General features: G+C 37.7%; 1 protein-coding gene across 1 annotated transcript in view; it reads right to left on the bottom strand.

The window, feature by feature from the left end:
- Positions 1-2,217: 2,217 nt before the first annotated feature.
- HECW2 (HECT, C2 and WW domain containing E3 ubiquitin protein ligase 2) overlaps positions 2,218-14,376 on the bottom strand; it is a 115,872-nt gene continuing 103,713 nt past the window's right edge. Inside the window, exons 22-28 of the mRNA XM_009810201.2 lie at positions 14,134-14,232; positions 12,206-12,335; positions 11,505-11,651; positions 10,707-10,821; positions 9,822-9,907; positions 8,288-8,400; positions 2,218-2,617 (exon numbers count right to left, since the gene is read on the bottom strand). Coding sequence (XP_009808503.2) covers positions 2,506-2,617; positions 8,288-8,400; positions 9,822-9,907; positions 10,707-10,821; positions 11,505-11,651; positions 12,206-12,335; positions 14,134-14,232 — 802 coding nt within the window. The 3' untranslated portion in view covers positions 2,218-2,505. The remainder of the gene's footprint in view (positions 2,618-8,287; positions 8,401-9,821; positions 9,908-10,706; positions 10,822-11,504; positions 11,652-12,205; positions 12,336-14,133; positions 14,233-14,376) is intronic.

Raw genomic sequence — 14,376 nt, 5'->3', positions numbered from 1 at the left:
TGCCAAGTATTTAAACTTTTCATTCCAAAGAGTTTCTGATTCAAAACTTGTAGATACAGTTTCCACCTGGGAAATCTCCTTTTTAGAGCACAGGTTAACACAGTATTGTAAAATCAAAATTCTGCAGTCCTTCAACCAAGCAAAAGTTGCATTCTGCTTCAAGTGCCAGAGTTTTAGCTATGCAGTGAATGGATCATATGAAACATGAGCCACGCTGGAGCGACCTGATGAAAAGTCAGTTTGCCTACTGCTCATTCGTGTTCTGAAAAAGGATGTGCATTAGGATCTGTGACATGCAATCTTAGCACAGACTGATAAATATATGTGTAAAAATAGGGTGACATGTTTGGATTTTTCTTTGCTACTTCATACCAGCCAGAAGTAGCGTAAGAATACCTATGCTACTTAAGCAAGTCCCAGATGTCATGCAGAAGCTCAATTATTCCTGAAATAAAAGAATGCTTTCACTCTGATTTTGCATGTGGGTTTTCCTTTGCACAGGTAACGTTTCCTCAGTAAGCCTGAAGGGTTTTCTCAGTCAGCCTGAAGGGTTTTCTCAGTCTTTGCTGCCACCACCGCAGCTGCACCTGCCTTCCGACCTGGAGGGTGGAGTGGCAGTCTTTGCTGACGATATCTCCATAGACGTTCACCTCCGTTGGAAAAAAAGCTCCCACAAGAACAAGCAGGATACCTCCCTGAGATGCCCCTTCAAGAGTCTCCAAAGTGAGAACATTACTTCACAAGCTACTTTTCCCACTGAACAGGGCTTGCTGTGCTTCAGTGCTATCAAGAAGGCTAGTGCAAAGCTAGATTTATGTTCTTGTCATCCAGTATCCAAGTGACACTTCCTGGAATTTTAAAATGTGGTGGATGCACTGCGTGACAGCAGCTGTACAAGGAACGGTGTGCAGCTGCACAAGTGTTCCACAAGACTATCTGGAGGAAAGTACTAAAAATAGATGCGAGCAAGCCTCGTGTATTTCAGCAATATTAAGCATAAAGAAATTGGTGTCCATGCAGTGTTTGATATGCCATAAAGCCTCTTTCAAATAACAGTTGATAAAAAAACTATTTATCAGTGAAAATGCAAGCTTAGACACTATGAACAGTTTACATCTTGTAGGTGTTCACTGATATGGGACAGCGGCATTATGACCAGTGGCTCATCTTAAAGTAGGTTACTCACGAGTCTCCAAATGAGCTAGTGTTTCATGGTGCTGTACAAATAAAAAGTTGTGGGGAGCATATGAAATATCTGTATTAAACTCCACTGCATTAAATTATCCAAAGCATGAAAAATGACCCAGATGCATTTAAAATAAATGCATATTACAATATCACATATAGTATTATAAAATTATTACTTATGTGCACAGTCCTGATATCTATTGACATGGCACCGTGAAGAAAGCCTGGTTCCTAAGCGTTTTTACAGATACTTGATAGTGATGCAGTTTGCTGTCAGTCAGATCATAATGTCCCTTCAACTTTGGTACATTCAGTGCAAAATATTTTTAGGAGTTTTTCACTCTTATAAAAATAAAAGGCATTTTTTTCCCTTGAGAGTGCTTAAAGAATAAACACTAGCAGAATGTCTGTTCAAGCATGGAAAGTGACAAAACCAGAAACAGTGTTTTAGTTTGCTTGTTTCCCGTTTACACTCTAAGAAACATAATATAATGAACTTATAAAAATAAACAGAAGTCACTGTGTTAGGGTTTTTTTCCTGATATGCTGTGATAAATTGCTAGTTTCTTCTTAAAAGTTTCCATGCAGTATAAAGCATAAAATCAGTCTTATTAAGTTCATTATAACAGCTCATCTTTTGTCATACACACCACTGGCAAACACATTTCCACAAACCTCCTTAATGCAGGCGGTTGTTGTTACATCCTTTGTTGCTGACTTTCCTTCCAATTCACTTCTGCCCTGGGAACTTGAGCTCTATGGTGCACACCATGCAGCCACTCGTAGACTTAGGTAAAGCAAGTACTGGATATGCTATTATAACATATGGCATAAAGTAATGTACCTTCATGAATTAAAGAAAAAAAATAATCTATTGTATGACTTTTTGATAATTTACTGGGTAGGTAAGGGGCTGAATGATTTCATGTTTTGACTTGAATTTTCTATTCAACAACTTTGATGAAATCCAGTTTTTGGGTACACGTCAGTTTTGCAGTAGCCAGGTTGATCACAACATGGGATCACGTTTCTTATTTGCTCAGAACATAAACTTAAGAAGTTTGGCTGTCCTGAAAAAAACGTGGATTGCAAGACTTGGTTTTCCCTGCACATCAGGCACATTCTAGTGTCATTGTAGAGAATTCTGCCACTACCACAATGCTTTTTAACTGCTTCATAAGCTCTTTCATGGAACCTCATTATTTGAATTGCACCGTGAAACAATTTTCCTCTAGGAAATCCAATACAAATGTTCATTCATTCCTTGAGAAGACAGATCCACAAAAGTCCAATGAGCTGGGCACTGTGGTTTGTGTATCACTCAAGTCCAAAAGTACTTGTCTCTTCAACTGCTGTCAACAGTTTTTCATATAACATAGAGAATGATGGATAAGGGGGAAGGTCCAGACGATTGAAACAAGTGTGAGCCCTGAGGGGGAAAAAAAAAAGAGGTGGTGAAGAAGTACATTATTTAAAACGTTCAAAGAGAACACACAGGCTGGTATGTGCTTGCGTAGAGATGGGCAGATAGTATTCTTTCAGAAGACTTTGTTCTGTCAAGTGATATCAAGTGATAACTGAACAGGTAGTGAGGTTTAATCTACTTTTTTCTAATTAAAATAAGCCAGTAAGAAGCATTTATGAAGGTCTTTAGAAACACACTGACAGTCCAAAAGGCATGGGATAAATTTTATCCATTAAATATACATGAGAAAAGAATGATATAACATGGTACAATTCAAACAGTCTGTTCTGAAATCTTGGCTTTAAATGTATCTTCTGAGAAGTAGTATTTTTTTCTCTACTGATGATACTTGAATATTGTATTTGTAATCATAAGATATTTCAGTACATTGAATATGCATAAGGTATTAGATTCAATGAAATATTAAAAAATACTCTAGATACACAGGAAACCCACAGTAGTAAAGGACAGACAAATGAGATGCTTTTCCTTCTACATTTCCTTGGCATATGGATTGTGTTTCTTGGGAAGTTACTGTTTGTGCTGATCTATGCTATGTACATATCTGGCCCTGCAAGCCAATGACCTTTAAAAGAATACTTTTTGTAATTACACAAAACTATGCATACACCTCTAGCATACACCATCCTGCTTGCTTAAGAGCACAACCACGTGGTTTATTTCTCAGTTTCCAAAGTACATCTACCTCAGTTTTTTGAGAGACCTGGAATTGACTCTCAAAACCTCTTCCAGGGAATGAAAAGGGAGATAATAAAGGTTTCTCCTCTTAGTAGAATAATGGGTATCATCGCCTGACCTCAGGTTCTAAAACACTGTTAGTGGATGAGCCTGCTCTAGTGAAATAGGTAGCGTAACTACTGATGTGATAGGTTCTTGCGGAAGAAATGAGGCAAAGAGAAGCTGGAGGAGGCATCTTTTCTGCTTTGAAGCTTTGTACCAAAGCCTCACTTTAGACTGATTTTAGAGAATGAAAACCTTTTTGTAGTTTGGCAGGTCTCTGTTTACAAGTACTTTATTCTTTTGCAATAAAACACATCAGAGAGTTATTTAAATACAATCCAGCTGAAAAACAAACTTTTCCTGCAGTGACCTGCCCTTCATCAGTATGACCTGTATTAAGTGTAAATGTGTAACGATGTCAATGGAAGGACTGAACAAGCTCCGTCCTCGCAGCAAATGCAACTCATTTAACCTAACCCCTCCCAGAAACCCGCGTGTCTACAACAGACCTGTACTGAGCTTTCTCTGAGCCAGAAGGTGCTGCCTTCCATGGAAGCAAATTCATTAATTGCCGTTTCAAGTGGGTCTCAGCTCCCAACAGCAGGGATGGGACACGAAGTGAAGTGGGTTAATCTCGTTTGTTAAAAACATGAGTCCATTACAAACCCTCATTGAAGGTGGAACACTCACTTAGTTTCGGCCTCAGTGTCATAAAAATACCAGGCTGAAGAAATGTATACACAGTACAGTAGGCCACACTATCACTATAAACACACACCAACATCAGATATGCAATCACTTAAAATGGCATTGAATTTTGCACCCTCCCCAAATACAGTATGCTTAGAAGTACGCTGCTAGTACATGCTGTATAGCAGAGCGGGCATTTCCCCACCCTGTATTCCAGGGGCCTGGGGAAACTTCCACCCTTCCATCCCTCTAAGGCTCCTGGAGGAAAGCTTTCTTTGTACGCCTTGTTTGCCTTTCCAAAAACCTTACAAAGTAATACCTGTGATATAGATTAAATTACTATTGCATTTCCCACACCTTTTTTTTTTAAAAAAGAAAAAAAGAAATTCCCCTTTTGAAGAAAGAGACTGATTTAGACCCAGCAGCAAATGGGTAACTGGAACTCAGTGATCCCTTGAAATCAGTGTAGAGTGTGGAAGAGTCTTAGGCAATTAACAGTCTAACCACATACTTCTGCTGCATGGGGCTGACAGCCACTCATTAGAACTATGGATCATGCTGTGTGGGCTGTAAAACCACAAATTATAAAAGACATAGTATATAATTAGCAAGGGATTCATTACAAACTGGTTTAATAGTAAGCCGGCATGTTGTTTACATTTATTAAGAAAACTGAGTTGTATCTTAATTTTGAGGGCAATTTTGAAAATGCAATCACCTACTTTGGAATACCAAGTCATTAAAAAAGACAAAAACTTACGATCTTTGTCTTCTGAGGGAATGCATGCCTTTCTCACCCTAGCAAGCAACTTTGTAAGTCTTTGAGAAGAAAGGGTTTTTTTCCTCTGGACAGTATTTTCCCATTTCAACATTTCAAACCACATAGGCACTAACTGTTCATCTTCCTGGACTCATGTTTTATGACAACATGAAAAACCATCTTGGTTCCTGAAGTCTAGATTCCCAATTAATCCCCCCTTCATTCTGATTACAGTAGTAAAATAGATTGACTTAGGGTTAAAATCCAGCAGTCAGACATAAATACTATTTGCAGTGAATCATCACGTGCACGTATGTATCATGTACAGCAATGAGCCTGGAACCAACTTCTCAGCATGTAAGTGAATTGTAAGAGTAACAGTCCCTCCACTGATCCCACACTGATACAACACAGTGTGAAAGAAGGAAGTAGAAGCGGCATCAGCAATAGCAATAGTTAAGCTAAACCTGTAATAATCAATCTTTTCAGGGCCTTTTACATGCTACTGACTTATTAGTGTAAGAGACAGTGATACAAGCTAGGCAACCTGATATGTGCCCCACAGAAATCTCACTATTTTGATTCAGCAGAACTGATTACACAGCAGTCAGAACAGTGGGAACTCGGTAAACATCTAGTGAATACATTTGTGTTTATATTCACCACAATCACATACCTAAGTAACTATATTAGTTGCCTTCTGCGTCTCAAAATCGGGAAGAACAGATGGGGACGGGTATTATTCCGTGTTCTCAGCAGTGCAGTAGTTTTTTAGAAACAGAGGAAGAAACATAAAGTCCACTGACTTGTTGAGTCCTAGCTTTTGCCACCCTCACATCAAGTATTATCAAATTTCACAAGCACTCCCACTGAAATCAAAAAGGCAATCTGCAAATTATAACACTGCTACGAGTGAGTTACGGTGCCTTAACACAAATGCTTTAGTTATCCGAGAATCAGTACGAGTCACAGAGTCCTAGGGCAGCATTCTCAGCAGATCAAGCAATGTGTTTACACACGCAGGGCTTGTTTGGAAACCTCTTGAAAGTTTGCTACTCGGGGTCGTTGTTAGCAATGTTAACAACGTCTTACCTTCAAGCCAGTACTACTTGCTGTTTGCACAGTAAGTCTTTGAAGCTGGTGAGATGCAGGCTGAAGCTACATTGCATGCAGGAACTAGATATGTAAAAATGCAAATACTGCTTTCTGCTTAGGGCTTAGCCCATTTAAGCATAAACATGGAAGATCATTTATTTTTTATGAGATCAAGGTTCCATGTATGAACGCCAGGAATTGCCAGCTCATGGCAACTGTAGATGTTTGTCATACACAGTTGTTTTTATTTTAACAAAACAAGTGTGTTGTTGGTTTATTTTAATTCTCACACTTGTATGTTAAAAACTATCCACAGAGTCAAACATCAAATGTTTCCTAACCAAGGGAATCATAAATGAAATTTCAAGGGCATGATACATTCTCCTAAATGTGAAGAGCTGGTGTTTCCCCTACACTTGCGGAACACCTTATGGTAGCAAAGATTCTCAACACGTTTCTCCATGTTGCACTACAGGAAGCAGTTTTATTCTGCAGTTTATTGAAACCAGGGCCCTGCGAAATCTTTTCAGAGGAAATTCTGAGCATCCTGTTCTGGCACGTCCCGACCTTTTCCGTGCTGCAAGCTGTGCTTGTTAGCACCAGGAATTCCAGTATTAGAGAATATAGGGAAAAACTCCCACAATCTCTTTTCTTACTTAAACTCACAAGAAAATCTCATCTTTTGAAGTCAGAAATTATTTTTTAAAAAATCAACACTTTTTCTTTTTAAACAGAATCAAAGCTAGTCCATAGGTCAATCATAATCAAACTATAAAGTAGACTTAGCGGGGTACAAGGTATTACTAGGCCTCCAAGAGATATTAGAGTATTTGATTTGAAATAGCAATTTCCAGAATTTGATTATCTTTAATCCTCAGCTGCCTGGCTCTCATTTATACTATAAACTGGCAACATGGCTTTGTTTAAAGGCCACCTGCTGTGTCTGTGGATTTCGCAGTGCCACTTCTGCGTCTTTGACTTCCTCAGTGCGGTTCGAACGGTAGCCTGCAGGCAGGAGCCAACCCAAGAGAGGTCTCTGCCTCTGACTTACGCTGGAGGAAAAAGCTAAGGGCTGTTGGTGAGAGAAACTCTCCACGTGTCTGACAGCTGCCTTGTGTCTAAAAAGAGGCTTTGAATGCAAGTTATTCCTGAGGAATCTTTTTTAAGAGGAATGGGCTAGGATTAGTGTTGAATTTCCTCCATGGATCAGCCCAGCCCAAAACTACCACCACAGGCTATAAGCAGCATACTAAAGCTGAGATCTGATTAAGTAGAGTTAGTTCACCCACATTCTGCACACTAATCTGTATGTCTAACCACTGTTAACCCATTCTAGAGGCAACAGAATTATAGAACTGGATGAAAGGAAATCTTCCAGAAACGTATCAGCCTGATGACAATACAGAAAAGACTAGAACCTGTCATTTTTTGTCAATGAAGCAACCATGCTAGAAGATGTTTCTTGCATCACTCATATGTTATTAGTCTCGTCCTGGTATTGTTACCATGGACCTTTGAAAACAACTCTTTTTCCTGTCTTTACAAAATGGAAAATTTAGAAAAGCAATTTTTTTTTTTAACCTTCTCATCCTACTCCTCCAAACCTGCCATTACCCGATTTGAATGCTGCCTCTTGTCTGCAAGAGCTTGTACAACTCAATTCCTGCTTTCGTATCTTGGACTCTCATACTGGTCCTTTACCCTCTTTACGTATTTCACTTGACCCTACTTGTTCCCTTTGAAATCTTCACCTTCTATTGTCCCTGTGCTGCCTCTTAAGTCAAATTACCCCCTCCTCAAAATATACCTCTTCTGCAGCTCATACCTCACCTCTTCCATATTTGTTAACACTCTTGACATCAGACAGAGCATAAAACTTACATCGCTAAACTATACTGTAAAGGCTGTGTGTGTCTAATGCAAAAAGTCTGATATTAGCCTTCACTCAGACAGAGTCACAAGTGCTATTTAATTTTAATTCATATTAATTTTTGCTCCTAAGTGATGAACTGCATGTGCAGGAAGTAAATACTTGCACATTTAATCAAATATAACAAAATCAAATTCTAATCGAACACATCACTCTAATACAATTTTCCATGAAAAAATCATTACAATATGGATGTCAGCCACAGTTACACCGCTTTGTCCATCTTAAGAGAACAAAATTGAGTTCAAAGAAAAATGGATGCATCAAACACTAGAACAATGGGGAAAGAAATTTTCATGTAAGGCATAGTATGTTTGCATATTCCATTAAAACTTGTTTATATTTCTCAAACAGCTTATCTGTTACCCCAGTAACTGATATTTTAAAGTATCTCTAGCATTAATACACACAGTTGTACCTTGGAAGAGCAGTTATCTTCCCCCACTTCTCTACGCAGAACCTTCTTGGACCATTACTCCCCCGCAGAGAGGCAAATCCTTCATAAGGTATGCTGGACGTGCCTGTAACAAACTGCCAGCGCAAACAAAATATCACGGATATTGGATACACAGGTGGTGCGGGTTAGAAATGTATTTGTATCAGCATATCCACTGAAGTCCGAATGCTTATGTAAAAGCATTTGCAAAATAAGGAAATTTGTGAGGCACAAGTAATAAATGCTACTTTAAATGGACGATAAGGGAAAACAGACTATTTCCTGATAGGGCTCTAGAAGAGACAACAGATTAATCTCCTTCAAAGGTTTCTCTTTGAAAGAGTAATTATGCTACATAAATACTGTAGAATAAAACACTATATCAAGTTACTTAACTAATATCAAGTTACTTAAACTTAGGCCTAAGTGAGTTTTTCCCTACTGTCTTTATTCTGTATTAAGAGGAACTAATAAAAAAAGTAATATTGTGTGATAATGGCTTCATGTTATGCCTTTTTGGCTATGTGGATTTCAGTATCTTTATAAACTGTTCTTAAATACTGTAAGAAAAGGACTAAATTCTGAAGGTTAGGTAGAGTGCCCACTGACATTTGCCAAAATGCTGTCTGTTGAGCAGGTTTAGTTAGAACCTGTCACGAACAGATCAAGCACAATTTTTGACAGATCAGAGGCTACTTAATTTTTGATGATCTGCAGATGATAAAAACTTTTGACTACCGTGTGATAGGAATATATAAGCAGATATCCCTGGCTCTCCATCAAATGAGGTGTCCCACACTGCTTTTTACAGACATAAAAAAAAGAAAATCCTTCATCATACTCATATAGGTAACTCAATGATCAGATGCAAATTCTGAATTGTTAAAAACAGCGTATTTCATAATAGATCAAGAACATGGTATGGTTTGGGGTGGGGGTTTGTCTGTTTCTTTACAGATATAATGGACGTAACCTGAATTAAAAAAAAAATAACTCAAAAGTAAACCCCTATGTATAAATACTCCTCTGTTGAGAGGTTTTTGTCCTTCATCAGCAGGATGACTGGATTCTGCATGCTGACTTAGTGAAAATGGAATTGCACTGATTTTCAGGTTTTCATCACTATTTTCTAATTAGAGGCACTTTAACTTCCATCTAAGCTTTCTCCTTCCTAAGCTGTACAAAAATTATTAAAATGTCTACCTAATGATATAACCAATTACAGAGTTTTCCTCTTCTATCTTTACTAGTCTTAATGTACTTTTAATTAAACAATAGTAAAGGATTATTGACATCAGATACTTTATCTTAAATGTATTTTTAACTTAGAAAGCTATAAAAATAGATGTGCGCTTCAGTCACTTAAAATTATTACCGCAAGTCTCTGAGGATTGAAGATTATTCCCATTAGGCAGCATCACCATAATTTTTTGATGTCATAAGCCTGGATGGAAATAGTTTAGCATCTAATTTTAACATGGCAGACTATTTCTACACAGATCAGCTGATTTCTTACCTGTAAAAGTCTTAGTCGTTGTTCATTATTGAATCTTTCCACAGCAGCCCAAAACCACCGAATTACAATATGATTGTCATGATAACCTGTTAAAACAAGAAGAGCCTTTATACCTTTAAGTGCTACAAAAGTGACTGAGAGAATAGTTAGTAAGTTTTTCCTAGTTCAGCCCTAGTCACAATAATGCTGTATTTCTTATCCATTGCAGCAAAAGACAGGAGGTGAGAGAAAACTACTCCTGAAATCATTAAAAATCTCAAAGGCAAAGAATTAATTTACTATGACAAAAAGGAGTGGAATCTCTTTTGCACGCATTTGTCCCATGAATCGATCATTAACAGGAATGCCAATTCTTGAAATATTCCAATGTTGTGCTTTTTATAGATCTAATATGATGCTGCGAACGATTCTGCAACCACCTCTCTCAAAGTAGTTCCCAAATTTTCCATTGTTCTCAAATAATCTCAACTGCCAGCCTGCAGTCACTGGGATTACTTCTGATTTCCTGTCATCTTTGAGAGTGGAAAAGAGGCAGATCCTACTAAGAATGGTTACCCTTCCCATTTGTCTCCAGCGTCTGGGTGGTACTCTACTAATGTGCAGGTAAGCACAGTACTTTCTGTGGAGAAGACTGCTCTGTTATGCTGTCCAGACAAAAATAGTATGGGAAGAGCTCCGTGGGGAAGCAATGAAGCAAACTCAAATGGACAAACTACCTTCTCCTAATGCAAACTCAACCACAGAAATTCGGAAGATACTAACGACTTATCTCATGGGATGGTTCTTTAGTGTCGTAGAAACTGGGAGATTCCAGCCCCGCCCCGCCCCCCCCCCCCCCCCCCCCCCCCGCAACACTGTCAGTGAACAATGCAAAATTAAGGCTACCTCCTCTATACTCTGTATTATTTCTCCAATCGCTCAAGTCAATTTCTGCTGTTCCAGCTATAACCAGTTCCAGTTCTCTGGCGTCAAACACAGACACGAGCCTTGCATCAACCACCTGTGAAAGGAAATAAAATGCATAGCAACATTTCTTCATTTCTTGATTTTTGCCTCCCCATAAAAGGCTTGTCTGCTACTAAGTCATTTATCAGGTAATATTTCCCTTACAAATGGAAAGAATAACAGTTTTTTTCTTTTTAAAGGCAAATAAAGGGACTTCTTTTTCTTAAGCTGCAGTTCCATTCAGTTTCATTAGAGGATCACAGTGATTGGGAGAGAATTTTATTGGTAAAATACTGGATTATTTCAGGACAAATTAAGTTCAATACATTCAATTTAATTGTCCGTGTTAAAACAGGTAAGAGAGAAATACCTTGAAATACACTCAGTCTACCATGTTACACTGACTACTGCATGCACACAAAAAACCTCAAATGCCCAATGAAGAAACGGGTGAGTCACTTTAGCAAGCATTCACTGCTAATCATACAAATAGTGATCAGTAGTATTTTCCAGTTTAAAGAAGATATAGAACCATAGTGTTTAAGTCAATGACTAACAATGATTCCACACACACCCACCCACCCACTTCCCCCTGCCCCCCCCCCGATATCTGTAAGGGCACTTCTGATTATATATGTGACTGCTTTTTGGGACTCTCTATTTGGGAAGTGTATATGAGGAGAAAAATATTTTGGGAGGATAAAGGAAGAAAGTAAATTTCATTTTGGAGTTTTTTACCTCATAGAAACCACGAACTAGACTTTCTGTTTGTTGTACAACTCCTCTCTCAATTCTCCATTTCACCATTCTTTCTATATATTCTTTCTTGTTCTTTTCAGTGACTGGGATGTTGGCACCTCCTGGCTTTAATTCCCGTTCTGTGATCTTAGGAAAAAATGACCAAGTGACAACACAGTATTATAAAGACAGAAGAAAGAATTACGATAACTTAAACTTTTAACTGGAATATGTGAAATAAGAGAACATACAGCAAATCTTTTTTTGGGTAAAATCATATTTAAAATCCCATTTCATCTGAAGAACCTTCATATTTAGTACGAAGAATAAGCTGAGAAGAAGAAAAAAATCTTTACAGCAATTAAAGTAGTGAAGTCTTCTAAATAATATCGTAACAAAGGTGTTGTAATACCTTTGAATACTAACTCTGCTGCAATTAAATTCAGGTAAACTACCTCCAACCAAGCAATCCAAAATTTTGATATTTCAGATAGTCTCCAGAAAATCTCCTTAACCAGAAAGACACGTTTGACCGGTTACAAATAATAATTCCTCCTTAGATTTCAACATTGATTTCATCAACCAGAATTTTAGAAAAACAAGTTCAAATCAGCATGGAATGAGAATCATTCTTCTGTCCAAATAAATGTTTATCTAGCAGTAGAATACACAAAGGAAATTAAATTAAGAATCTTACACACCTGCCCAAAAACTTCTTCATTTACAGTAAATGTGAGATCTAGGATATCATGTATATCATTGTCTTTCATCCACTGCAAACTCTGATGAAACTCCTCGTCAAGATATTCCAGGTCACTCAGGTCACAGAGTCTAACATAAACAAGAAGAAAACACACAAATACAGATGATGGCAGTAGCATGTGCTCAGTAACTAGATTCAGATAGGACAGTCCTGAAAATCAGACTGAGGATGGGAGCCAAGAGGAGAATCAATAGCATAAAGATGACACTACTTCAAATCTCTGTTTATTTGCCTAGTAATAGCAGTTATTATACTGTGTTACTGTATAACACAAAATTGTTTTCTTAATATGCAAAACTCCAGAATTTATTGATTTGAAGACACATTTCTTCTTAAGCTTATGGTGAGTCTGTCCCATGTTTCCTGTGAAGAATATTTTGGAATTATGAAAATACATAGATTGAAAAGACAAAAAATTCAAGTAATAAAAAAAAAATAGCAACTACTATCCTTTTGGCTTATGTGACTATACTGCCACCTTTCTCATCTCTTTGCTGTGCAAAGAAGTCTAGTCAGATACCCTGCTTACCATAGAAATATCTTTTTACTTTTTGCCATATTTCTCCTTAACTGGTCCTTCTTTCACAACTTCAACTTGTAAGCCAACTGCCCTTTGCTGTCTTTAACAGTTACTACTCCAAGCTTTGAACATATCAGCTGTTAATAATATTTAATACTGAGGTGGAAATTTCTGCCATTCTTCTTAACTCCTTAAATTCTGTTCTGTGAAATAGGACACTGGGGCTATTCATTAAGTAAGGTGCTTTTCATCTGCAGGGTTCCCTGCCTGCTTCTATTCTTGGGTCCGTATAAAGTCAGAAGAAAGCCCTGTACTTTTAGTTGGACGCTCAAGTGTAGTTTAAGTGACATCCTGCAGTAACAGCCCCTACATCAAAGTTGATGGATTGGGCACAGTGTCCCATCTGCAGAGATAGTCTGGATGGCTCATCAGTTCTGAAGAAAGGAAAGGTCCAGGGCTTAGATGGGGAAGCTGCATGAATTAGGCTGTGTACAAACGGGGCCACCCCATCATTTTTAATTTTACTGTTTAGAGATCCACCAAGTTAAACAATTAATTTAATTTGGCAGTCACACAATATTAGTATTAAAGTCCATCTGGGGTAAGTCATCATTCTTAGTAAAATTATTCTGTTAGCATTTAGATACTTTTAAAATATATGTGCAATAGGAATGGATGCATTCCTCCACACTACTAGAATGTATGATGTTTTATACAAAAAACTCCTTCCAGACTTCTCAAAAACAGCTTTCAAATGGAGGACAAAAAGTGAAGCACCTTAACTTCATTAGGTCTTAAATTCCAGACAAGCTGAGCAAGTGCAGCTCTCATTGTTTCAGCCAGAACAGGAGTAGTAGTTCTGAGTACGAAGTCTAAAGCATATCAAAGTAAAGCTCCTCGAAATAGAGATTGCCAACAATCTGTCTACCTCTGAGAACGGGTCTTGTGGTCTACGTTACGAAGTGATTCATACCCTATCCTGTGAGTCATTACAAGACAAATGAATAAGCACGCTATTAATATCTGGAATAAAACCACAGAATTTCATTGTACAACTTGAAATGTAAGATTTTGTAGAATAATGCTGATTAAACATGGCTAAAACAAAACATGAGGTTTTCATACTGACCAGAAACAACATTCTGAGTTATTAGGTAACTGGCTAATAACCATAAGTGAAAACAAGTAAACTTTTTTCTTAGAAGTCCTGAATTTAAATGAAATTATTAAATTATAAATAATGTCTGTCATCTTTGACAATAAAACATAATTTATCCATACACAAAATGACATCGTCCATGGGGAAGGAACCAAACAAAAAAAGGAGACAGAACAATTCTACTCACATTCGGAGGAGGGCTTTATAAAAGGGTCGTGTAAAAAAGGCATCTAGCAAATACTGATGTATCAGAGCAAGACCAAGAATTCGACCACTAAACCTGAACCTGGAAGAGAAGGAGTTACAATTGTTATACTGAAACTTTGCGGTTTGTGCACTGCTCTGTCATCAAAACTTACATATATTTCCAAACAGCATTTTTAAATCAGATAGCTATGTCTAAATTGTGGTATTTTTCTTATTTTGTTGT

Source organism: Gavia stellata, chromosome 8, assembly GCF_030936135.1.
Source record: "Gavia stellata isolate bGavSte3 chromosome 8, bGavSte3.hap2, whole genome shotgun sequence".
Lineage (NCBI taxonomy): Eukaryota > Metazoa > Chordata > Aves > Gaviiformes > Gaviidae > Gavia > Gavia stellata.
This window is presented reverse-complemented; position numbering and strand designations above follow the sequence as displayed.